The sequence below is a fragment of the Penicillium psychrosexuale genome (assembly GCF_028828465.1).
Source record: "Penicillium psychrosexuale strain IBT 29551 chromosome Unknown utg000003l, whole genome shotgun sequence".
Lineage (NCBI taxonomy): Eukaryota > Fungi > Ascomycota > Eurotiomycetes > Eurotiales > Aspergillaceae > Penicillium > Penicillium psychrosexuale.
This window is the reverse complement of record NW_026643188.1, coordinates 502,596-528,040: the sequence shown is the minus strand read 5'-3', so window position 1 is coordinate 528,040 and position 25,445 is coordinate 502,596. Positions and strand designations below refer to the sequence as shown.

Genomic DNA, 25,445 nt, shown 5'->3' with positions numbered 1-25,445 from the left:
CGTGGGGGAAGAGAACTATGCTCCGAAGGCCAATGACGTTTTAACCGCTATATACCCCTCAAGTCCCAAGTAGATCAGTTAGGTCATTTCTCTAATATCAACAACATCAACATCAACCAAAATCCAATAATCTCAGAATCATGTCTCCCACCCCACTCCGCCCCGGCGTTTACGCGCCGACAATGACCTTCTTCGATGCCCAGACCGAAGATCTCGATATCCCCTCTATTCGCCGTCACGCTGTTCGTCTAGCCAAGGCTGGCCTAGTCGGCCTGGTTACCATGGGCTCAAACGGCGAGGCTGTGCATCTCAGCCGCGAAGAGCGCAAGACCGTCAATCGGGAGACCCGGTCTGCTCTCGATGAAGCTGGTTTCACCAACGTGCCCGTCATCGCCGGCGCCAGCGAGAACAGCATCCGCGGAACCATCGACCTGTGCAAAGAGGTTGCGGAGTCCGGCGGCGAGTACGTTCTGATTGTGCCTCCTAGCTACTACCGCACCGCAGTCGGCAATGATGAAACTCTATACGAATACTTCACAGCTGTTGCTGACGGCTCCCCTGTTCCTATTATCCTGTACAACTACCCCGGTGCCGTCGCTGGCATTGACATGGACTCCGACCTCATCATCCGTATCTCCGAACACCCTAACATCGTCGGCACCAAGTTCACTTGTGCCAATACCGGCAAGCTGACTCGTGTCGCTACCGCTCTCGGCGCCATCACCCCTCCCTCCCCCTTGGCTCCGGCCCAGCGTACCGCAACAGTCTCCAAGCCAAACGCCAAGCACGCATACGTTGCCTTCGGCGGTATCGCCGACTTCAGTCTGCAGACCCTCGTCTCTGGCGGCTCTGCCATTCTTGCCGGTGGCGCGAACGTTCTTCCCCGCCTGTGTGTCCGCATCTTCACTCTCTGGTCCGAGGGCCGTCTCACAGAGGCCATCGAGGCCCAGCAGCAACTCAGTGCTGCCGACTGGGTTCTCACAAAGGCTGCCATTCCTGGCACCAAGGGTGCTATCCAGTCATACTACGGTTATGGCGGGTTCCCTCGCCGACCTCTCAGCCGTCTTACTGATACCCAGTACCAGGCCGTTGCTGATAAGATCAAGCCTGCTATGGATGTTGAATTGAGCTTGCCCGATGTGGCATAATGGCTTGGGAAATCGCAAAGAGCTTCATCTAAAGTCTAGTAAAATAATTCAATGCATATATCAAGTTTTATGACATATATTTTGTTGCCATGAGTTTACAACGTTAGTTGCCTATATTGTAGAGGCAAATAGTTATCGCGGCCTGAGGCGCTTCGACATTACAAAGCCCTGCATCATTCAAGTTTATCTGATTTCCCAAACTGGTATAGTTCATGAAAATATACTTTACTCTTAATTCCACGGCGGAGTACGTCCACTGGGACAGTTCAGCCTGGTATTTAAGGAAACGGACGAGCTTTTGGTTGGGGCTTAGTACATTAAATCAATCTTACAATCCTAAATAAGTTGTTCTTCTCAACCAACTAGATATGATCCTAGGTATACATACAATCTACTTATTATAATTACTAGCCCAAGATTTCTCCTCATGATCCTGCCATATATCCTTATTGTTCAACATCTCTGCCTCGGACAAACTACCAAAATGGGCGATACTCCCGTAAATACAACCCCCCAATTTTGGTGCTTTATCCTGAGATGGGAAAGACTTGAACAAATGCTTGTCTCCATGAAGAAAATAACAACCTCCTCCATCCCCCAGCGGAGTCTACAGCTTCTGCGAATTGATCTCAATCATCTAGACATTGCTTCTGGGATAACTTCGCCTTCGGTCACGCATTATTTCATGCCACGAAGAGGTACACCTAGGATAGAGAAGATATGTGCAGATCCAAGCTGGGACTGGTTTCTATCTCAAAAGGGCAACTACGGCAAAGGAACTTACCGTGCAGACTATCTACTTCGACGTGTTTTCATGGACTATCAGGACTGCAGCATTCCGGAATTTTGGCCCTACGAGCTGGATGGAGCGGAGGGTGAAGAAGAAGAGAATTATGATGATCCTACTGTTCATGAGTCGGGTCGCCTTGATAGCACTGAAGGCGACAAGGTGAGCGATGGAAAGGACGACCCGGATCATAAGAGGGGAAGCGATAGCGAGGAAATACACAGTGACAAGGCACAGGAAGGGGAAAGTTTGAACTCCAAAAAATATGATGAGAGTGAGGAAGATGGCGACAAGAGCAAAGAGAGCGGTGACGAGAATCGCAAACCAAGTGATGAAAGTCATGATAAAAGCGAGAAGGAAGCAGATAATGACCATGAGATGGTGATTGCGAATACTTTCGACCTGGATATCCTCAATTACGAGACAGATGACTGGTCAGTCTACTGGTATGTGGTACATTGATATTGGGGGATGTGACATTTGTATTATTCAGGCTGATCAATTTTATGCAGGTTCCAAAGACTATACGGCCTCGATCTCCCAGACAAAATACACGGAATCAATATCACAAGATCAATGGAGATAGATAACCCATACAAATCGCATGCATGGGCTCTGGTAGATGTAACCTCGTGTGGTTACGATCGCCCCTCGACTGCTGAGCTCATAGCCTTGGTCAGCTGGGGTTTGAGAGGCATGTTCCGTGAATTCGAATCGCTCGTCAACGCAATTGAGTCAAAGGGTGTTCATAGATTCAGTGAAGTTTTTCCGGTACGTTCAGGCTCTTCCTAACCCCATGCCTTGTGCCGAAAGAATTTCATACTGATATATTGCGAGCGATATAGACCATGATCATAGTGTTTGACCAAAGATGCTGCGCCCGTGTACTATACGCCTACTTTGATGGTAGATTTCAGGTTCAATTTACCCCGGTCTTGAATTTTAAAGAATTCACCGAGATCAAGTCCTTAACCTTGGATGCTTACATGGGTCAGATTGACAAGAAGAAGTACTACGACATGATGCACTCACTGCTTCGTTGGGCGTGGCCTCTTGACCATTATCGCACCAGTATCGCTCAGCTCTAAGAACACGAAATTATGGCTATATGGAAACCATCATTTAGCTCCGCTGTCCCAGTATAGCTTTGAATGGCTCATTTATATGGCTATCTGAGGGCATCCGATCTTTATTTGGGGAAATTCTCTGTCTATATCGACTTTGCTAGGGCTGATGTGAGTGCCGCACCCCTCTGCAAACTAGTATGTAGGCTTTGCCAAATGAAGAAGTCTTGCAGATCTACATACTTGCCCCTGACAGACCAAACCCATGTAAAAAGCCCAAGCCCTAAGCCAAAGCCCTATATCATCCCTTATCGATAAGGCCAAACCGGCATATAATTTCTCCTGGCACGCTCATAGGTGGAAAAACCTCTATTAACGTTATCGGCTACGTAGCGGATCTTACCCCACCAAATAGAACAACCACCCCACGCTGCCCGGACCACCTCCGTTCTTTTTAGCGTGTTGGCCTCTCGGGCGACAACCACCTCCGAGTCCTCCGCTCCGATCACTCTGAATCTTCTCCGTTGTCAGTTTTCTCGGAGCGGGTCCACGGGACATTGTCCGACTGGAGAGAAGCAGCTAGATTGTAGCAATACGTAGTATATCCCGCGTGGGATGGATAGCGAAAGTTGTGCGATCCCCGCTTGTAGAATCTAAACTTTAGTGGCATTGATATACATCCCCTTCACCCCGCTTGTCTTCTTGTTTCTATTTTTCTTTTCTTACTTTTTGGTCCGTGTTCCATTCTTCAGACCAATCACTCATTCTTATCACAATGCCTTACCCCGAAGAAGCTGAGGGCTTCCAGGTCGACGGACCTAACAGCTTCACCCAGTTCCACAAGCGCTACGTATGTGCTCTTTTCTGTGTTCTGGTTAGGATATACGCTTATCTGGATTTATTACGCTGAATAGTTCAAGCTGAAGCCTTTCGGCGACTATGGTGAGTTAGGCTGTCGGTACCATTATGCTTGCTTCTAACCGAGTATAGACGTCGACATTAAGATTGAGGCCTGTGGCATATGTGGAAGTGATGTGCACACTATCAGCGGTATGGTAATCCCGTTGAAATACCAAGCAGAAACACCGACTAATGTATTCCTATAGGAGGATGGGGTGAACAAAAGTTCCCTCTGTGCGTGGGTCACGGTACGTATTCAAAAAGCAAAAAAGGGCTACTGTCTCATGCTAATGACCATCCTAGAAATCGTCGGTCGCGCAATCCGTGTTGGACCTAAGGTCACTCTGATTAAGGAAGGTGAGCGCGTTGGAGTCGGCGCGCAGTCCTACTCTTGCGGCAAGTGCAAGCAGTGCCTCAACGACAACGAGACATACTGCCAGGTTGAGCCTATGGACACCTACGGCTCGAAGTGGGCCGACAGTGGCGTCGTTAGCCAGGGCGGATACTCATCGCACGTGCGGACACACGAGCACTGGGTGTTCCCGATCCCGGACGCACTGGAGACCAACAAAGTGGCTCCGATGCTGTGCGCCGGTTTGACGGCGTACTCGCCCTTGGTGCGCAATGGTGCTGGGCCTGGCAAGAAGGTTGGAATTGTTGGATTGGGTGGCATCGGTCACTTCGGAGTCATGTTTGCCAAGGCGCTGGGTGCGGAGACGTGGGCTATTTCGCGCTCTCGCGCTAAGGAAGCGGACGCTCGCAAGCTCGGTGCTGACGGTTACATTGCTACTGCTGAGGAGGGATGGGAGAAGGATCACCTGTACTCGTTTGATTTGATTATCAACTGCGCTAACTCCTCGGAGGGCTTCGATCTTGCGCGCTATCTGTCTATGATGGATGTTCATGGGCGCTGGATCAGTGTTGGTCTTCCTGAGGAGGAGGGTCAGGTCATTAAGGCCCAGAACCTAATCTCTAATGGTGTTCTCATTGGTGCCAGCCACCTGGGTAGCCGTCGGGAGATGCTTGAGATGTTGCAGCTGGCTGCGGATAAGGGTCTTAAGGGTTGGGTGGAAGAGATCCCCATTGGAGAGGAAGGACTCAAGGAGGCCATGCTGCGCATGAAGAAGGGTGATGTTCACTATCGGTTCACTCTGACCGGATACGAGAAGATCTTTGGATAAAGGAGATATGATGTTCAGTATTGAGAATTATGTATATAGTCGGTGTCAACATACAAAATCCAGGAGGGGGGGTAGAGGGCTGGGGGTTAGGGGTGTTTATCTGAATAGATTGAAGTGAATTATTCTTCCAATATCGGCCTATCAGAGCCTGTCATCATCATCGTCTCGGATTTTCCTTCGAAAGCCTAATAATTGCCACCGGGGGATGTGTAGTCGGTACTTGGATCCGCAGCAGATCTATCGTGGCGATCCAAGTCACAGTTACTCCGCATTTTCCGTCCGGCTGTTTTCCCCCCAGGATTTGCCTCCCGACTCCTAAAAAAGTCTGAGCCTTGCAGGGGCGAGTACTCCCAAAGTATTCGGTACTTAATTCTTATAGCCAACTGTATCTTAAATCCCAGTACTAGTGACTCTTGGGGGAACTCGGTGGTCGAACCAATCACTCCCTAATTCATTCACCGCCTGACCCAGGCCCATTCGTTCTGCTTTCTGGAATTCTTCCGCCCTTTTTATCTTCTCCTTGCGCCGTCTTTTTTTCCTTTTGTTTGTCTCTGTATAGTTCATTCATTAATCTCTCTTTTTCATTCTCTTGGATCCTTGGAGTTTTGCGAATGGTCGTTGATATACATACTTTGTTAGACTTATCTCACAGAAACCCCCCAAGACCAAGCGTCACATCGGTCGATACCCGATAAAATAGACCGGACTCACAAAAGCGTCGACATTCTTTGTCTTAACATCCGCCGTCATATATTGCGTTCATATTCATCCAATTCCTGTTTAATTTGCCCTCGGCACACCAACAACCTCAGTCATGTCGCCACGAGAGACCAATGCCACCTCCGCAAAGCGACGCTCTTCGTTGTCGTTTCGTTCGCGCCCACGCACTGCAGGTCATGCTATCCCGACGTCAAAGGAGATGACTTTGGACACATGGGATGAGCCACGCTTGACGGAAATCTGCCAGGATGACCACACATCGGTCGTGGAAGAGATAGACCCGTTCCCGAACGTGGCTCCGCGACGCCGTGGTGCCAAGAGCTTTTCGAGTTTGAAGCATCCTGTGGATGGTTTGGTCGCTCTCGGCCATCGCCTGTCCGTCAGTCTTCGCAAGCCTTCCAAGCAAACAACTCCTCTCACCGAGGACACTAAATTGGTTGATAACGATGAAAACCGTTACTACCACCATAGTTCGAGCCATGCGAACCACAAGCGCATGGCTTCCGGTAGCTGGGATCTCCGGTCAACAAAAACACTTTGGCACCAGGGATATAGCGTCAATAGACGCCCTTCTTTGAATAGTGTGTCTGCCCTGCAGAGTTTCTATGCACCCACTGCCTCTATCCCTGCCCCCATCCCGGGCCGTGGGCAGGCACCTCCAGTTCTGCCAAATCACATGTCTGCAGGTGCAGCGGCGCGTGCCGCAGCCGCAGCCCAAAATGAGCAGATGGAGGCTGCGTGGAAAGCGGAATTAGAGAACAAAATGCTCGATTTGAGAGTTCCCCAGGACTCGGAGAGCGGTATTTGTATTGACTTGGGCGATCGATCGGATACGTCAGACAGCGAGTTGCTGGCCATGACACGACTCGGTAAGGATGAACACTCTGATGGGGAACGCACATGTTTTGTTAACTTCTCTTTTTTTCTCAGATCCCGTGGCTCTACTTCCGGCTGAGATTACATCACACATTTTTTCATATTTGGATCCTGATTCCCTCATGGACGCAGAGCTCGTCTCCCGCGCCTGGTGTCGTGCATCCTCTTCTCATGTTTGGAGGCATGTATTCCGCAATGCATATGGCCGTCGGCCATCAAGTGAGACGGCCTCCAAGGTGAAGCTGTCATCTGGTTTGGGGAAGTCAATCCCGAACCAGGACTGGAAGAAGAAGTTCCTTGTTCGGCGCGCTCTCGATCAGCGCTGGAAGGATGGCAAGGCTGCAGCCATTTACCTTCAAGGTCACGAGGACAGCGTTTATTGTTCCCAATTTGACGAGTAAGTTAACGTTGATATGTTGATGCCGTGCACCGCTGACAAGTTTGTAGGAACAAAATCATTACTGGCTCCCGTGACCGGACAGTTCGTGTATGGGACGCACACTATCCGTGGTCATGCAAGAAGATTATTGGGCCACCAGCGGCTCGAACTTTCCGTGATGGTCCAGTGAACAATCCAACTTTCCAGGCCACGGGAAAGGCCCCCTTTATGACTATTACCCCGCCGTGGCCCACGCCGGACGAAATAGCGGCAATTACAACACCATTAGAGAAAGAATCGATATACCACAGTGCATCAATCCTGTGCCTGCAGTTTGACGAAGAGATCATGGTCACAGGGTCTTCTGACTTTACCTGTATTATGTATGACGTCAAGGACGACTACCGACCAATTCGTCGTCTTTCCGGTCATCAAGCCGGTGTGCTTGATGTGTGCTTTGATGACCGGTACATCGTATCATGCTCCAAGGATACTACCATCTGTGTCTGGGATCGAAACACCGGTGCGCTTTTGAGGCAGCTCAACGGGCACGAAGGGCCAGTGAATGCTGTGCAGCTCCGCGGTGACCTTATCGTGTCAGCCAGCGGTGACGGTGTTGCCAAGATGTGGAACGTGATCTCAGGCCAATGTGTCAAGGAGTTCACCAGCAAAGACCGTGGCCTCGCGTGTGTCGAATTCAGTGACGATGGCCGGACCATCCTCACTGGCGGCAACGACCGCATAATCTATCAATTCGATGCTAACACGGGCGAGCTCGTCAACGAGCTCCACGGGCATTCAGGTCTCATTCGATCTCTGCATCTCGACAGCGCCAATAAGCGCATCATTAGCGGTAGCTATGACATGAGCGTCAAAATGTTCGACCGTGATACGGGTAATATGTCCATCGACTTCCCTGGCTGGACCACAAGCTGGATGTTGAGCGTGCAGTCCGATTATAGACGCATTGTTGCGACGAGCCAGGACTCCCGGGCTGTCATCATGGACTTTGGATATGGCATAGACGGGATCGACCTGTTAGAGGAGTGATCTATTTGCATTTGTTTATATACCACATGTCCTTCTTTTCAGCGCTGCTTCTTTCCCTTTGTGGGTTTGTTTGGTCATTGTCATTATCATTATACATTGCTAGGATTATGGGAGTTGGATATGAGGTTTTCCGTCTTGGATACAAATTGGATCAGGCCCTGGAATATTGGCAGAATGAATTCTTGTTCTTCGTTATACGCACATGCACTGGTGCAAAATCATATACTTAGTATACCACTCAATCATCTATATATATCGAACCATTATTCCTACAGTTATTATTCGTGTACTCGGACTCATTGTATGTTCGCTTTATTCTTAATTTATCGGTTAAATTGTGGGCGATACTTGATAGACCTTTATCGCTCCGGAGTTAGAGGACGTAGTGGGTCGCTGTCACTCGTGGAAGACACATCACACATGCTACGGAGTACGAAAAAATATTCTGAACTGCACACATTCCAAGGTTCTGTTTAGAGATTTGACAGAAAGTCAAAAGAGGCGGCTACCCGCCTGAGGCGACAAGGCAGCTACAAGATCAATAGATCGACCGTTTCTGCCGGTCAAATATGGCGGCGGGGCAGACGGTAGAAACGGCGGTCAGTGGTTAAGTAGAGGTGATAACTCGATACACTGAGCGACAGCATGATGGGTGATATGATATATGAAATTTGAACTGTTGTAATGGAGTTGTGCCTCACTTGACGATATAATAGTTTCATGCACCGAAGTAATATCTTAGGCTACGATGTGAGAGCTCAGGTACAAGTGGACACCTCAGGCGCCGGTAAGTGATTAACTAATCCATCTGTGATTCGTCAGAAAAAGTGGGCTAGCGCCAGTGTGATCCGTGGGATTTAGCATCAAAACAATCCCTCCGCTGTTTCCCATCAACCACACGAGCGTAGACTGACAAGAAGTCCTGGTCTCGCGTGTCATATCTTCATCAAGCTCTTTTCCCGCTTAGCGCTTATCCCAGTCTTATTTTCTCCTTTAGTGTTTCGATTGATTATTATTCTACCCCACCATCATGGGTGAATCCAGGTTCGACTTTTCTCCTATTCCCCGCCATCTCGCGACCGATATGGCCTTACTGACGCCGATCGCTTTATGATTCAGACAGGAACTGCTCGCATGGCTTAACAACCTGCTGCAGCTGAACCTTACCAAGATTGAGCAATGTGGAACTGGGTATGGTTTGATCGAGATTCTCCCCGACTTTCAAAAGGCCCGCGGGGCGATCTCTTTTGTATGGATCAGCTGGGCTGACCTCTATCTTCCTCTATAGTGCTGCCCTCTGCCAGGTCTTCGACTCGATTTTCAGTATGTAATCACTACAACTTGCGCAATAGTCGAGAGAAACGGGCCCGTACTGAGTGGTGGAATACATACTGACTGGTTTCTCTCTTTGTTCAGTGGATGTTCCCATGTCCCGGGTCAAATTCAACGTGAACACTGAATATGCCTACCTCCAGAACTTCAAGATTCTTCAGAGTATGTGAAGGCGGATTCCAAATCGGCCAATGATCCCCCTTTTAACATATCCAATCATCCAGACGTCTTCGCCCGACACCAGGTCAACAAGCCCATTCCCGTTCAGTCCCTCACAAAGTGCCGCATGCAGGACAACTTGGAGTTCCTCCAGTGGGTTAAGAAATACTGGGACCAGCACTATCCCGGTGGTGAATACGACTCCGTCGGCCGGCGTAAGGCTTCCGGCGCCGTTGGTGCCGCCCCCGCTTCGCGCGCCCCTTCTGCAAGCAGCGCACGCCGTGGGGTGACCCCAACAACCGGCGCCGTCCGTCCCCGAGTGGCCGCGCCCAGTGGAGCGGCCACCGCTGCCCTGCAACAGGAGATCTCCACACAGAAGGAAGCGATCGCGGGACTAGAGAAGGAGCGCGACTTCTACTTCGCCAAGCTACGCGACATTGAGCTGCTGCTCCAGAGCGCCATTGAAGCCGACCCGGAGCTTGAAAAGGAAGAAGACACGCTTGTTAAGCACATCCAGGGCATTCTATACTCGACCGAGGTCCGTTCCCTTGACCTATTCCCTGAGGATTCCCCCAACTGACGCCTATGCGCCCCCCCATTAGGACGGTTTCGAGATCCCTGCCGAAGGAGAGGAGATTCCAGCCGACGAGCTCGAGACTTTCTAAGCGAAAAAATGTGTTCTGGGCCCGTGAGGAGGAAGGCCCGTTACTAAATACCCCCCTTCTATTCTTTCTTGTCTTCCTTCCATTGCGGGTGTCAAATAAGACGAGCTGAGCGCGTAGATATGGAGTCAAATGCATACATCCCATTTTTTCACGGAGTGGTCTGACACCTAGGCTTAAAATAGGTTTATGGAGAATGGGATCGGCGAATGATTGTCCGTTAGCACAACGTAAGTGCTCCATATAGTGGTGCCTCCGTATGTTGTAGTTACTCCGTACACCATGGCACATTATTTTTCCTCGAAAGATTGAATGGACCAAGAGACATTCATTCATATAAAGATATAATTTCCTCACTGATGCACGTCGCCCTTGTCCCTTGCCTATGTATACAGCCATTCGACGGCCAAGCCGATGATAATTAAACCTGCATGGTAGGCTAATCCCAGAACAGCCTAGTGCCCTTGGTCAGAAGCTCATCGGGGCCTCGTCACTTTTTATTCGTCGACTCCCGCGGTACCTGGCGGTACCTGCGTGGAGAGCGACCGGGCATTTGTTTTTTTTTTCTTCTCTTGGGGTTTGTTTTCTTCGTTTTATAAAAAAAAAAAGATCGTCAGAAGTCAATTGCAGATACTATTCCCCGAAATTCAAGGGAAGAAAATAAAAAAGAAGAAAGGATCTGTCGGCCCCCGAGCCTAGTTCGTCACTAACACGGGTCGCCTAGACTAGGCCTCGATAGGGGATTGTTTTCCAGTCTGGGTCTTTTCCTTCATCTTCCCGTTTCGCTTCTCTTTCTTGTTGTGTGTGTTTTACTTTTGGGTCTTTTTTTGCTTGCCATTTCGTGTATATTCATTCCTCTCGACGAAGATCGTGCCAGTGTGCCCCTCAGAGCTGTCGATTTGCATCTGCTTACTCTCGCGGCATATTAATACACTCTATATTGCTCTGGTTTCACCAGATATCCAAAACACAATGGATTAGGACGTGAGACTGCGCTCTTGCTATTTATTCCACTCTTCTCGTCACTCGTTTACTCCAGGTATGTGTTGGTCGTCCTCGGTCTGCTTGCTTACATGGCGTGGGTCCTCAATTGAATCCATCCCATACTAACTCCGCCTAGTCGTCTGTTCGATTGCCATTCCCTCCACGTAACTGTGCGCCATATATCGCGAGATCATCGACCTGCTGTCCATACTGCGTTTTTCTTGTTGATCCACACATCGCTTGGCTACGCTTTGCCAACATCCATTCATTCATACTGTCAGCCGGGTCATTCTTTTCTCGGGACGATCTATCAATCTTTCTACCCCAACTTTGCGCACGCTAGCACGTGTTTTTCTTTCGTTTACTCAAACCTTATCGGTCCCGTTCTTCGCAATACTGCAGATCTCAACCTCTGTGAGGATCATACGTCTTTGGTCTTGCTTGATACTTGCATGTGATTGACAATTGACGACGTGTATGGAAAATTGTCAACATGTCTCATGGTCATTTCCGTCACTCGCGCATCGGCAATCTAATTAGCGCCAGGCGCCGCCTGGAAGCAGAGCTTCATGGACAGGATGCAGGCTCTGATTTACTGGAGGATGATTCCTTTCAAACCCCCATCATCCCCGCATCGGATATCCCCGCGGATGAAGATTGCGACTCGAAAAACTCTATGTGTCTTGAGCATGACATGGACGAATCTGACTCAATATTTGAAAAGCGGGACGAGTCGACCTCCGCCGACCCGACTAGTATCAAAACTGTATTGCAGATAGTCGATGCTAGCTCACAAACCCCTTTTCATTCGACTACTAGTTACTTTCCGACGACGATATCGGGTTCTATTTACGCCACTGACACTCTATCGAGCTCGGATAGCTCGACTGTGAGCGTGATTGCAAGTACGACTGCGAGTCCAAGTTTGACTGCGAGTGCGAGTGCCTCTATAGATTTAGGGCTAACCTCGCCGACGCCTCCTCCTACTACCCAGCCGACATCGGCACTACTATCTGCGACGTCGATTTCAAGCAGCTTCTCGAACTCCACTCAAACATCGTTGACCGCCACAAACTCCACAAGTCAACTTCCATCATCATTAGCATCTGCCTCAGCCACAATCACCAGTTCGCTTACAGGGACTTCGACTCGCCTTCTCACCTCTTCTAGCTCTACACCTTCTGTTACGACAACATCACCCCAGGCGCACAATTATTGGTCATATTCAGGTTCCTCCGGCTCCGGCTCTAGCTCAACTTTCAGCTCCAGCTCCAGCTCCAGCTCCAGCTCCAGCTCCAGCTCCAGCTCCAGCTCCAGCTCCAACTCCACTTCCATTTACATTTCTACTTCCGCTTCCGCTTCCAGTTTCAGTTCCGGTTCTGTTTCCAGCGCCAGTTCAAGCGCTAGTTCCAGCTCCAGCCCCAGTTCCAGTTCCGTCTCCGGCTCCAGCATCAACTCCAGCTCCGGCTTCAGCTCCAGCGACGGCTCCTCGACGAGCTCGGCTTCCAGCACAAGCCAGACAACCTCTTCATCAGGTGTATATGGAGGCTCTGGGTCAACCGGCTCAGCAACTGGTACCGGAACGGCGCCAACTACAAGCGAAACGCACGCCTTGGGGCAGGATTCGACAAGCAATCCCGACACACCTAAAATCGTGGGCGGTGTAGTAGGGTCAGTTGCCGGTCTCGCTCTCATTCTTTTTCTTTTATTTTACTACCTCCGCCGCCGAGGATTTCTTATGGGTAAAACGGGACGTCCCAATATGTTAGGAGACGCAGCAGCTGCGGCTGGGGCTGGGGCTGGGGCTGGGGCGGGGACTGGGATAGGGGCCGGTGCTGGGTCTAGAGAAATGGTCGAGCGGCGCGAAAGCAATGATCCGCTCTTCACGGCCAGATACCTCGCCCCTGCATTCATAAAGCGCTGGCGCCAGTCGACGGCAACAACGCGCTCTGGAAGCACTGTCGACTCTGGCTCCAGCGAGCGCGGGTTCCAGAAGATTTCCGGTAGAAAGCTTCCTCCCGTCTTCACACATGGTGGAGACGGATATGGGGCGCGGAGTAGACGGGGATTCTCCCACTGCACCAGGCTTCCCTACTCCCTCACCAGCAACCGGGCCAAGTGGATCACCCTCCTTCTATGCTCCTCCACCAACCTCGCCATATGGCGTGCCCCTGGACTCAAACTACACCCGCGAGGTCGAGGAACACACCCCACCGACACGGCCCAAACTTCCGCACCTCCCTGTCTCTAATACGGTCAACGTTTCCACTCCGATCACTGTCACACCGGCTCACCCCGTTGCGCAACCCCAGAGTGCAGTGCCGTTCCTGCCATCGCGGCCGGATGGGCTCGGCCGCAGTCTTCATAGTTTCGACGGGAGTCGAAGCAGTCGCTTTACTGAGGTCATTGATCAGTAACTGTCAATGTTGCGATATGGGACATGTGAAATGACGGAAATGAAGTGATGGGTGGGGTCGCAGGCCTTCTGTGACATTGGACTCCGGGGCTTGTCCCCGATCGTACCTTTTTATTGTTATTATTTTCTGATCTACTTCTTTATGCTGCTGTAAAAGCGCATCTACTGTCTTTGATTGTGATTTTGTCGTTATATTCTCTTTTTCACTATTGATACCCCCCATCTTTCTATTTTCTTTCTTCTTCTTCTATTTCCCTATTTCTCTTCCTTCTTGTTCAAATTCGTTTCTCTTCATTGTTTTCTCACTTACCTCTGACATTTGCGTCATTGTGGATATATTACTTCGTCTTAGTATGATACATGTATGAATCAAGACCTAAACACTATCAGCTCGGATAATCAAGATAATCTAAAGTCATCGAGCTTCGCACATGAAACGTCACGCATTCTCCATACGTATAGATAGCTTCTGCCAAGAGGAATCAGTCAAGTCTTGGACTGGTCACTACATGTAACTGACACAAGTGTAACACCTTGCCTTGGGCACGGATTCCACTGTATGGCCAACCATGCATGCTGACCACGTGGCAAGACCAATATCAAGGACTGCATCATCTGACATGTCAGACGTCCACCTTGTTGCTGTCTGAGACTAGCTACTCCTGCAGTTGGATTAGATATTTCCGTATGCTTGATGACTTGAACGAGATTATTCCTCGGCGTCGAAAAAACCAGCCGTACTTCCAAAGAAAACACTTCCAAGCATTAAATCGAAGGCCGAACTTTGATGACATACATTTGGAAGCAGCCGCAGGTACTGCTCAGCATTTGTGTCAGATGAGGCTTAGGATATTGTCTTTGCTCAACTGAATTCGCACATACGCGTCCTGACTCCTGAGACCAAAATCGGGCTGTACTGCTTCTGCCTAGCTACTCAAGAGCCTCGGAGTAGCCCCTTTCTTGATGTGAGTCTGCCCATTATGAATGCCACCTATCGCACTGCCCTTACCAAGTTACTTCTTGCCTCCCGGGTAATAGAGCTCATGAACCTCCAGCCACAGTATGAGGCGACCGCCACATATTTTAAGCACCGCCACAATACTCCACGAAAGCTATCCCTGTCCGCCCCTTTCACCTAGAAACCTCAACAAATTACTACCTAGGTAATGAGTTGCGAAAGTAATAATAATCATTTCTCTCGTGTGCTTGATAGGTTCTGACAGCGGCGCCGCGTATTCATGATGCGCACAGTCTAGCCGCTCATCAAGTGGACACCTACCCCATCTCCAGCAACCTAGAACAGACACCATGACGCCAAGAGACTCGTCTTTGCCTCCTTACTTGCGCTCATGGCCAAACAATAATGCCAATATGTCGGGGTGAGAATGTGCCAAATGATTGGGTCATCTCCGAGGCGCAGCAGCTGTTGGCCCTATCCACAATGAATGCGCAACGCCCTCGCATTGGATACCTGCGCTTGGCGTAACGCTATTCGACGGCTGCTGATCCCATCGTTTCGCCATTCATGTAGCATGGATATGAAGAATTGTGGCATAGTTACAGAAAAGAAGCCCAGCGCTTATATTCTTCAGCTTTTCAGGTATGGATGCCTATGAACTTCGCCCTCCCCTATAACCTGACACTGCCGCTACATCATACACGGAGCTCCGTGATCAAGATAACCGCTTGCAACCTCCGAAGGGGGCTGTGTCAGTGCCGTACGGGGTAATAAGTGACACAACCTGGCACCACTTCAAGAGTCTATATTATTTTACGTTTTCTGGATCGCTCCAATCTTCTTAGGTGGATAATAAAATATTCCCTCTTGTACTTGGCATCTCGACAACGCTCGTCGCGAATTGCCAGCGGAAAATTGACGAAATCCTCGGCGTCTCTGGGCATTCATCCTTGGAAGTACACAGCCCCATTGAGAGGGGAAGAGATAACAAGGTCTCGCAACCCCGGCGGCACACGAGACATTTCTTGATATCAGATCGTATTACATGAACATCTTCATGAGCCGCTTTTACATTTGATTCGCATATCCTTTTCGGAATCAACTCCGTGCGATGTCTTCTTCAAACAATGACCCCTCCTATCAGGGCTCGCTATTGAGTCCTGTTATAGTGACGGACTTTTCAGGCAGAGAGGTAGGTCACTCAAGCTATTTCATCATTATTCTATAAACATCTGGAAATTTGTCGCTGATTGTTTTATTTTCTTTCTCTTCCAGCGATCTATGTCTACAGCATCTTCCGCATGGTCGGGTCCTACAGATCTAAATCACAGCCCGACTTCTCCTGTCTCACCAGATATGGCGTGGAACCCACCAGACCCAGCTCGGCTGATGGTTCAAAATGCCTCGCATCGACTGTCACAGTCGATCGATGGCGATACATTGCGTCCGCGGGCGGACTCATTCGCTTCTTCAGCAGATACCGTAGTTCGTTCGCGGGCGAACTCCGAGGTAGACCCGGCCCATACTTCCAAAGATGTCTACGACGATGTCTCGCTGTCGGATGCTTTGAAACCGGACCCGAGGAATGAAGCCGATTTCCAGGTGGAGGATAATCGGTTTGCGTTCTCCCCGGGTCAACTAAACAAAATGCAGAACCCGAAGTCCTTGGCTGCATTCCATGCTCTTGGTGGCTTACAAGGTCTGGAGCGGGGTCTGCGAACAGATCTCAAGGCCGGTTTGTCAATAGATGAAGGGTGTCTGGAGGGCAATGTCGAGTTCCAGGATGTGGCACCTTCAGCGCAACACACATCTACGGAAAAATCCCCATCAAAACCTATCACTTCGGCGCCGGCGCCGGTTTCATCTGGTCATGGCTCACCCTTCGAAGACCGCATTCGTGTCTTCAGTCAGAACAAACTACCTGCTCGGAAGTCGACCGGGTTCCTGAAATTATTTTGGGCTGCATATAACGACAAAATTATTATATTATTGACTATTGCCGCCGTGGTCTCGCTATCCCTGGGGATATACGAGACCGTGTCAGAAGGCACAGGCGTCCAGTGGGTGGAAGGAGTCGCCATCTGTGTAGCAATTTTGATTGTTACAATCGTCACAGCTGCGAACGATTGGCAAAAAGAGAGACAATTTGCCAAACTCAATAAACGGGCAGGTCTTCCCCTATCAATCCAGAAACTGAGCACAGCTAACCTGCCAACAGAACGATGACCGTCAAGTCCAAGTCACCCGCTCAGGCAAACCCGACATGGTTTCAATCTACGATATTATGGTCGGCGATATCCTCCATCTCGAGGCAGGCGATTCCATCCCAGCAGATGGAATCTTAGTTTCAGGCTACGGGGTGAAGTGCGATGAGTCTTCCGCCACCGGCGAGTCGGATCAAATGAAGAAGACCCCTGGCCATGAAGTCTGGCAGCAAATTGTCGACGGCAAGGCAACCAAGAAACTCGACCCGTTTCTGATCTCCGGTAGCAAGGTCCTTGAAGGGTTGGGAACTTATGTTGTCACCAGTGTTGGACCCTATTCTACCTACGGACGGATCTTGTTGTCGCTGCAGACTCCTAATGACCCAACGCCGCTTCAGGTCAAGCTGGGTAAGCTGGCAGATTGGATTGGGTATTTGGGTACAGCGTGAGTTGACTTTCATACTTTCTTTCGTTGTACATGTTACTGATGGTTATCGACAGAGCTGCTGGTATTCTGTTCTTTGTTTTGCTATTCCGATTTGTCGCCGATCTGCCCAATCACCCGGAAAGGAACGGTGCTATGAAAGGAAAAGAATTTGTGGATATTCTTATTGTTGCTGTCACGGTTATTGTGGTCGCTATTCCAGGTAAGCGCTGATGTCTACAATCATCGGAGCCCTGCTGACATCCATGTTCTTTACTAGAGGGCCTTCCACTGGCAGTAACGCTGGCTTTGGCCTTCGCTACTACCCGAATGGTCAAGGAGAACAACCTAGTCCGTGTCCTCCGCGCATGCGAGACAATGGGAAATGCCACGGTCATCTGCTCTGATAAAACAGGTACATTGACACAGAACAAAATGACCGTTGTGGCCGGAACCTGGGGCTCGAATCAAAACTTCAGCCAGAGAACCGAAGATGAAGATGTGGAAGGTTCAATGACTACTTCGGCAGTCTCCCAGAAACTATCAGCTCCCATCAAAGATTTGATCATCAAGAGCATCGCTTTGAACTCGACTGCGTTTGAACGGGAAAAGGACGGCTCCATCGATTTTGTCGGTAGTAAGACCGAGGTTGCGATGCTTCAGTTGGCTAGGGATTATATGGGCATGGATCTTGTCTCGGAGCGTGGCTCCGCTGAGATCACCCAATTGATTCCTTTCGACTCCGACAGGAAGTGCATGGGTGTTGTTTACCGTGTTCCTGGAGCTGGCTACCGACTGCTTGTCAAGGGAGCGTCCGAGTTGATGGTCGGCGTCTGCACCGCAGAAATTGTCAACATTGATATTTCCAAGGAGAGACCCGATGTGGAGCAGCTTTCTGACGAACAAAAGAAAAACCTTCTGGAGATCATCGACAATTATGCCCACAAGTCTCTTCGAACGATTGGCATAGTCTACAAGGACTTCGCAAGCTGGCCACCGATCGAAGCCAAACATTCTGAGGATCCTTCAGCAAACTTCGAGGATTTCTTCCATGATATGACTTGGGTTGGAGTTGTAGGTATCCAAGACCCTCTTCGCCCCGAAGTCCCATCGGCCATTCGCAAATGTCACTCGGCAGGCGTCCAGGTCAAGATGGTGACTGGTGACAACGTTGCCACTGCCACTGCTATTGCAACTTCTTGCGGAATCAAGACGGAAGATGGATTGGTCATGGAAGGTCCCAAGTTCCGCCAACTCACAAACGAGGAGATGGATGAAGTGGTTCCGCGCCTGCAAGTGCTGGCACGATCATCCCCCGAAGACAAGCGAATCTTAGTCGAACGTCTCAAGGCCCTCGGTGAAACGGTCGCCGTGACAGGTGATGGTACCAACGACGGACCGGCTTTGCGGACTGCAGATGTCGGCTTCTCCATGGGTATTGCTGGTACTGAGGTCGCGAAGGAGGCGAGTTCGATTATTCTCCTGGATGATAATTTCAAGTCCATCATCACAGCGATCGCTTGGGGACGAGCTGTTAATGACGCCGTTGCCAAGTTTTTGCAATTCCAAGTCACGGTCAATATCACGGCCGTGATCCTCACTTTTGTGTCATCTGTGTACAGCAGTGAGAACACCAGTGTTTTGACAGCTGTGCAGCTGCTCTGGGTGAACCTGATCATGGACACATTCGCCGCTCTCGCCTTGTAAGTTGTCGTGTTTTTCCTTTTATATTTCGCCTGGACCTCTCGCTAACGTTTTGGAAAATCAGAGCCACGGATGCCCCGACTGAAAAGATTCTCGACCGCAAGCCTGTCTCCAAACACGCCTCCCTCTTCACAATGACCATGTGGAAGATGATCCTTGGCCAAGCAGTCTACCAGCTAGCCATCACGTTCATGCTTTATTTCGCAGGCGAAAAGCTCCTCAACGCCCATCTCAGCTCCGAGCCCGAGATGCGCGCGAAACAACTCTCGACCGTGGTGTTCAACACGTTCGTGTGGATGCAGATCTTCAACGAATTCAACAATCGCCGCCTCGACAACAAGTTCAATATCTTCGAGGGCATGTTCCGCAATTACTGGTTCTTAGGAATCAACGCCATCATGATCGGTGGCCAGATCATGATCGTCTTCGTGGGCGGCCAGGCATTCAACGTGACTCGCTTAAACGGCACCCTCTGGGGCGTGTGTTTGATCTGTTCTATTGCCTGCTTGCCTTGGGCTATCGTGCTCCGACTTATCCCAGACTACTATTTCGGGCTTGTTTTCAATGCCGCTGTTGGCGGTATGGCTGTTGTTTTGCGCCCGCTTTCCAAGGGGTGCAAGGTAATCGGTCGAGGCATCAGGTCTTTCTTTAGGCCTGTGAAGCGTTTCACTCGCCGTATTTTCAACAAGCGGAAGTCAGAAGATGAACTCGAGTTGAAACCAAAGTCTACTGATCCTGAAGAAGCTCCTGAGAGACTACAACTGAACACGCAAAAGCCCTCTCCTGAGCGTCTGGCCACGCCTACTCCTGTCGTCATTCCCCCTATCACGATTACTACGTCTCCTTAGCTGTCATTTTAGCGTTTGTGTTATTAGCGTTGGGCTGGCTGTTTGATATTTTATTGTGTTATTTGTACAAAAAAACACTGGGTTCGATAGAAGATGTGTCTATATATCTTATTCAACGAGAGTATCTAAATACGATCATGGGCTACCGTACCCCTAAGTATAAGACGTATTTCTCGCTAGATCCTAGTATGTAATCCCAAAAACTAACTTCCTTCTATAAGCCTACCTAAATACGAAGTAACTAGATTTCGGCACAACCCACGACCCAACCCAGCCCAGCCCACTTTGGGTCTTGGGTCCAATTCTATGCTGTACCCCAATATGGGTTGTACCTAGAATACATGATTTATGCAATTCTACCCAGTATCCTAGTATCAGATCTTAGCACTCTCCCAATATATATTGAAGATTTATTTAACCCCTGCCTGACTTTTCAGATGCACATTCCTAATTGGGTAACTACCCTGTTTCTGCCTATCCCTCTTCACACCGCCTTTTACTTTATACACCGCTTTCGTGTCGAACTCCCTATGCCATGACATTAGGTACCTGCAATTTGTATGTAAGCCACTAACAAAATTAAGTCACTTTTGTCATATCAATACTTCATCAACTACTTCATCAACTACTTCATCAACTGCTCCATCAACTGCTTATTGAATATGCATTAGAATAATCATTGGAATATATTGGAATCTGCTTTTAGCTGGCCGCTCTGCAAATGGCAAGCAAACAAGACAAACAGTCAACATCACGATGATCCGTACAACTGGATCGTGACATTTAGGCGACTATACCGGCCCAGGGGGGTTGTTAACTAGAAATGGCACATTTCAGCCACGTGCCATGATTATGTAAAGATTCTATAGGAGAAGTTAGATCTCAGAGCGATCAGCTCCCACAGGCAATTACACTCATGTACATTTTTATCTGGACATTGTTGCCTTCCCATTGTTCAACCTAATCTCCCCGCTTCCGCCCACCGCACCGATATACCAAACGGAAACAGGCAGCTCCCCACAAAGCTTCCTCAACACCAAACCCATTCGACTGGCTTAGCCAAAACTTGATCGAGACCCATTGCTACACTGTTTCGCCCTCAACCAAACCCCAACCGCCACCATGTCGCAAATCAACTACCGCACCATCAACATTGACGCCCTGGACCCCGAGTCCTCGGCCAACTTCCCCATGGAATCCCTCCTCCCCGCCACACTCCCCCAACCCGCAAGTGCCAGTGACGCCGCCAATGCCGCAACACAGGTGCGCCAGATGCTGCGCGGCGGTGACCCAGAGGGCGCTCTGCGGACTGTCCTCGACACCGCGCCGCTGGGCGGCGACGACCGTGCCAAGGAGGTGCATCTTGCTACCGTTATCGATGTGCTGCAGGGTATCCGGCAGGGCGAGATGACACGCATCTTGGAGGGCGTGTGCAGCGGGGATGGAGGGGCTGAGCGGGCGGATTGCTTAATGAAATACCTGTACGTGGAACCGCTATTTCGATTGCCAGGAGAGGAACCGTCGGATGGAAAGTCGTGGATCTGATTGCTGATTTATTGACTACAGGTACAAGGGAATGTCCTCGGCTGCTCCCGGTAGCGGTGCCCAGTCGCCGAAGAAGCCAGTTTCGCCTCAGGATACGGGCTTCTCGCAGATCCAGGCTCGCAACTTGGGTGAAGGTGGCGGTGGCCAGCAGATGAGCGTTTTGCTGAGCTGGCACGAGAGGCTTGTGGATATTGCTGGTACTGGATCGATTGTGCGGGTCATGACTGATCGTAGGACGGTTTGAGCGGAGCAAAGAACATCGGATGGAGGTTCGTTTCTTATGATATACATTCTGACTGTTTTTGTTCTCGTCTTCCTGGTAGAGGCTTGATTTGCATTCCATACATGTCTGTAGATGATATCTCTCAAGTGTCGCTTTAAGCGTAGTTTTTACATTAGTATATTGTGACAAAATGTTGGGCCCTTTCTATTTGCCCTTTTGCTTCCATTCCTTATGGCTTATCAAAGTCACCTCCCTCGAGGATGTCCTTGAGGTTGACATCGCCGGTGCCACGCTGCAACGGCTTCGACTGGCCCTCGCCTTCTTTCCATCCAATCATGTAGATCAACCGGAATGTTGCCGGGATACCACGCGCACCTTCCTCCATATACATGGAACGATATATAGCCTCATTGGCCAACAAGACATCCCGTGAAAGCGGTGCCGATTCACGGTTCATGATGGCGTTACCCTCGCCCATCGCCTGCAAATCTTGCATGAGCGCAAAGGTATCCGGGAACTCGACCACAATGTCCTCAACATCAACAGTAAGCATCTTGAACCCAGTACGGCTCAACAAGCTCCCGACATCCTTGACATCCGCCAGAGGCGACACGTGCGGACTCACACCGCCGCGCCGCTCCATATCAGCCAGCTGCAGCGACCCGCGCAGCTCGTACAGCGTATCGCCACCGAACATGGCCGCTATAAACGGCGCATCTGGCTTCAGTATCGTGTTCACCTGTTCCAGGAGCGCGGGCAGGTCGTTGATCCAGTGGATCGAGAGCGACGATAGCACGGCGTCGAAGCTGTTCGGTGCGTACGGCAACGTCTCCAAGTCCGGAATCACATCCCGCTGAATGTTGATCTCCTTGTTAAATGGTTCGTTCTCGTCGCGGTAGAGCAGTGCGCGCGATGTCTCCACGCATGTGAGCTTCGAGATCTTGTTTGATAATGGTGGTGTGATGGTTCCTTCCGGCATGGCTGAGTCGATATTGGGGGATGTGAGAGCTCGGGCGATGTTGCAGCTGTTTGCGCCTAGATCCAGAACGTTTGGAAAGTCACGTTTAATGTCCTATTCATGGTGATAGAAGCTCTTGTCAGTTCATGTGTCCTTTTTCTACTTTTGCGCTATTTTCCGCGCTTGCTTCGTTGAGTGGCTTACCAGTAAGCGCTCGCATAGCCGCATTGCTACTTCATCTTTCAGGTAGTCGACATTCCTACTCTGTTCGACATTCCGGGCTGCCCGATCTTTTTGGAGGTGTTTGGCTTTGCGATTGAAGACCTCAAGCATTGGGTTACCGGGCGTCTGGCTGGCATATTTTCGGATAGTAATTGTCGGAGTAAAGCACCGCCTTGAGATACTGGCATGAAATGTTCGTAGGGGTATCATTGTGGCTGTGGAATGGATATGGAGGATTCTACACCCTCAAGCATGCAAGTCCATGGTTTTGCGGCGATAGCGGGCAGAAAATGGCGGGATCTGACGTCGATTGTTGATGCGGAAGAGCTCCCTCTCCGCAAACTGTGGACTTCTTGAAAATTGGCGCTTTGGAGACAGTTGGCCTGGAATTATTTCTAATTTCTACTTTGTGCATATTGACTATATTGTGCATAGTACATTGGGCGTGGCAGAGCCATTGTGACCCCCTGCTCCAACAAGTTCCCACGCGCCAACACGCTCCGCTCAGGGTCTGATTTGGCGCAACGAAGTCGGGATCCTGAAAATAAGATATTTTTACTCGAAAAGATACGCATTTGCTATCAGTCAACTTGTTTACTTCATTACAAAGCTTTCGACCCCACAGAGACGAGTCATGATTTGACCCAAGTACACACCTCGAAAGCTACCACATAACTCGCTCGCTCCTCCACGTCAATATCAAAATGTCACGTCCTTTTCCATATACATACATATCATGCCCCTGCGCCGATACCCCGGTCCCCGATCCAGCTAGGAAGCGAAGGTCGAGGGAGTCCACGCAGAAACCACCACCCGAGCAAGCGAATACAGACCAGGACAAGAAATTGCCAGCAAAAGACGAACAAGAAGAAGAGGACGAAGATGAAGAGCAAACATTTGATCCCCGCTCTCCACGGTCCAACTTCTCGCTGTATCCGCCTGAACAGCTTCTCTACTGCGAGGAGTGTCACCAGATCAAATGCCCCCGATGTATCACGGAGGAGATTGTGAGCTGGTATTGTCCTAGCTGCTTGTTTGAAACGCCGAGCAGTATGGTGCGGAGTGATGGCAATCGGTATGTACTAGGGTGTAAAGGGTTGTGTTCGACTATCCGCTAACACGCACTAGGTGTGGCCGAAATTGCTTCAATTGTCCTGTCTGTACGGCTCCGCTGGCTGTGAGTACCATTGAGAATGCCACCGGGAACGGGCCTCAACAGGGTCCGTGGGTGTTGTCTTGCGGATACTGTCTTTGGACAACACTAGACATCGGCATCAAATTCGACAAACCGACTAATATCCGCAGCCAACTGCAAAAGATGACAGATTCCACTGCCCCTGCTTTTTTCGACCGCTCGAGGCAAGCTTCTCGCTCTTATGGAGATCTGAAACATCCGTTGTCTAGCTACGCCTCTATTGATGGGCAATCCAATGCGAGCGAGCGAGATGGAGAGCAAGCTGCATCAAAAGAAGACCCGGCTGCACCTCCAATGGGCACGGATGCCCGGTTCGCAGCCCTGAAGAACTTCTATCGTACACAAATCGCGGAGACATCAAATTCGGCAAATGATCGTCTTAGCTCGGAATTTGGATTCTCTTCGCCAGGCGCCCTAAACCGGCTTATGTCTCTGTATACGACCTCGTCGCGTCTAAGCGGACTGTATGGCGGCAACAAGAAGCCCAAATCCAAGCCACCTGTTATGCGCGAAGCTCTGACTGCAAGCGAGGGCCTTCTGATCGCTTCAGAAAACAACGAGACGGACATTATTGCACGACTTCAGTCTCCAGAATGTGGCTGGGATGGCATGGCTTCAATAGACCAGCGCGCAACCCAATCACCGGACGCCCGCTTCGTTGACGATCTCCTCCCACTCCCAGTCCTTCTCCGCACCAAGCGAGCCAAGCGCTGCAAGTCCTGCAAGCACATCCTCGTGAAGCCCGAGAGCAAGCCGCAATCTACTCGCTTCCGCATCCGCCTCATTGCCCTCAGCTACATCCCCCTTCCAACCCTCCGCCCTCTAGCCCTCTCTTCCACGTCAGCCCTCCCAGCCATGGCCCCAACCTCTGACCTCAACTCCCTCCCACCCCTGCGCCCAATCCACGTCCTTCTTACGCTAAAAAACCACATGTTCGACCCCGTCCGCATCACCCTCGCCACGCCCCCCGTAACCCCAGGCCGCGTTGCAACGAAAGTCACAGTTCTCTCTCCGCAGTTCGAGATTGGCGCGAACAGCGATGTCTGGGACGAGGCGTTGCAGGGTGGCTCTGCGCCCTTGACGAGCGAGTCTCGTTCCGGCGCTCAACGCGGAGTCCCCGAGGCAGGCAAGGTGTGGGACAAGGGCCGGAACTGGACGACAGTCGTATTGGAGGTTGTCCCCGGTACCTTGCCTGGGAGTAGTGCTGAAAACGGCAATGGGGATGCGGATACCGAGACTAATGATGTGGATGTCTCGGCGATTGCGGCTTCCAGGCAGGATGAGGATGTGCTTGAGATTCCGGTGTTCGTGCATATGGACTGGGATGCGGATGCGCAACTTGATCAGCAGAATGTCGGAAAGGGATCTAAGCCTGATGATAAGGTTACCAGGGAGTTGGCATATTGGATGGTGCTTGGTGTGGGAAGAATTCAGGCTTCGTTGTAGATAAATAGGGGATGTCATTGTTTTGTTCATATTTTGCGTCGACTGGTTTGCGTTGTATAC

The 25,445-nt window shown here is 50.3% G+C and overlaps 10 protein-coding genes across 10 annotated transcripts; 9 read left to right on the top strand and 1 right to left on the bottom strand.

Annotated features, from left to right (window-relative positions):
* Window positions 1-140: 140 nt before the first annotated feature.
* N7518_004113 (dihydrodipicolinate synthase family protein) lies at window positions 141-1,148 on the top strand (the record flags this gene model as incomplete). The annotated part of the gene is made up of 1 exon (XM_057185040.1): window positions 141-1,148. The coding sequence occupies one exon, from the start codon at window positions 141-143 to the stop codon at window positions 1,146-1,148; it is 1,008 nt and encodes a 335-aa protein (XP_057041810.1).
* Window positions 1,149-1,632: 484 nt separating this feature from the next.
* N7518_004112 (uncharacterized protein) lies at window positions 1,633-3,023 on the top strand (the record flags this gene model as incomplete). Its single annotated transcript, XM_057185039.1, has 3 exons — window positions 1,633-2,381; window positions 2,448-2,706; window positions 2,781-3,023. The coding sequence occupies 3 exons, from the start codon at window positions 1,633-1,635 to the stop codon at window positions 3,021-3,023; spliced, it is 1,251 nt and encodes a 416-aa protein (XP_057041809.1).
* A 751-nt stretch (window positions 3,024-3,774) lies between these two features.
* N7518_004111 (NAD(P)-dependent alcohol dehydrogenase) lies at window positions 3,775-5,080 on the top strand (the record flags this gene model as incomplete). Its single annotated transcript, XM_057185038.1, has 5 exons — window positions 3,775-3,849; window positions 3,914-3,941; window positions 3,990-4,049; window positions 4,106-4,147; window positions 4,203-5,080. 5 exons carry the CDS (start codon window positions 3,775-3,777, stop codon window positions 5,078-5,080), a joined length of 1,083 nt encoding a protein of 360 aa, XP_057041808.1.
* Window positions 5,081-5,894: 814 nt separating this feature from the next.
* N7518_004110 (F-box/WD repeat-containing protein) lies at window positions 5,895-8,105 on the top strand (the record flags this gene model as incomplete). Its single annotated transcript, XM_057185037.1, has 3 exons — window positions 5,895-6,669; window positions 6,731-7,073; window positions 7,124-8,105. The coding sequence occupies 3 exons, from the start codon at window positions 5,895-5,897 to the stop codon at window positions 8,103-8,105; spliced, it is 2,100 nt and encodes a 699-aa protein (XP_057041807.1).
* A 999-nt stretch (window positions 8,106-9,104) lies between these two features.
* On the top strand, window positions 9,105-10,261 carry eb1 (microtubule-binding protein BIM1; the record flags this gene model as incomplete). Its single annotated transcript, XM_057185036.1, has 6 exons — window positions 9,105-9,149; window positions 9,225-9,296; window positions 9,394-9,428; window positions 9,522-9,599; window positions 9,662-10,134; window positions 10,199-10,261. Exons 1-6 carry the CDS (start codon window positions 9,136-9,138, stop codon window positions 10,259-10,261), a joined length of 735 nt encoding a protein of 244 aa, XP_057041806.1. The 5' UTR covers window positions 9,105-9,135.
* Window positions 10,262-13,091: 2,830 nt separating this feature from the next.
* Window positions 13,092-13,659, top strand: N7518_004108 (uncharacterized protein; the record flags this gene model as incomplete). Its single annotated transcript, XM_057185035.1, has 2 exons — window positions 13,092-13,299; window positions 13,349-13,659. The coding sequence occupies 2 exons, from the start codon at window positions 13,092-13,094 to the stop codon at window positions 13,657-13,659; spliced, it is 519 nt and encodes a 172-aa protein (XP_057041805.1).
* Window positions 13,660-15,972: 2,313 nt separating this feature from the next.
* Window positions 15,973-19,796, top strand: pmcB (putative calcium-translocating P-type ATPase(PMCA-type); the record flags this gene model as incomplete). The annotated part of the gene is made up of 5 exons (XM_057185034.1): window positions 15,973-16,782; window positions 16,835-17,265; window positions 17,322-17,467; window positions 17,525-18,947; window positions 19,013-19,796. 5 exons carry the CDS (start codon window positions 15,973-15,975, stop codon window positions 19,794-19,796), a joined length of 3,594 nt encoding a protein of 1,197 aa, XP_057041804.1.
* A 1,122-nt stretch (window positions 19,797-20,918) lies between these two features.
* Window positions 20,919-21,585, top strand: N7518_004106 (actin-related protein 2/3 complex subunit 5 family protein; the record flags this gene model as incomplete). The annotated part of the gene is made up of 2 exons (XM_057185033.1): window positions 20,919-21,277; window positions 21,363-21,585. The coding sequence occupies 2 exons, from the start codon at window positions 20,919-20,921 to the stop codon at window positions 21,583-21,585; spliced, it is 582 nt and encodes a 193-aa protein (XP_057041803.1).
* Window positions 21,586-21,793: 208 nt separating this feature from the next.
* Window positions 21,794-22,954, bottom strand: N7518_004105 (uncharacterized protein; the record flags this gene model as incomplete). Its single annotated transcript, XM_057185032.1, has 2 exons — window positions 21,794-22,636; window positions 22,727-22,954. 2 exons carry the CDS (start codon window positions 22,952-22,954, stop codon window positions 21,794-21,796), a joined length of 1,071 nt encoding a protein of 356 aa, XP_057041802.1.
* Window positions 22,955-23,448: 494 nt separating this feature from the next.
* On the top strand, window positions 23,449-25,385 carry N7518_004104 (putative dynactin Arp1 p62 subunit RO2; the record flags this gene model as incomplete). The annotated part of the gene is made up of 2 exons (XM_057185031.1): window positions 23,449-23,819; window positions 23,873-25,385. 2 exons carry the CDS (start codon window positions 23,449-23,451, stop codon window positions 25,383-25,385), a joined length of 1,884 nt encoding a protein of 627 aa, XP_057041801.1.
* Between the last annotated feature and the right edge of the window lie 60 nt (window positions 25,386-25,445).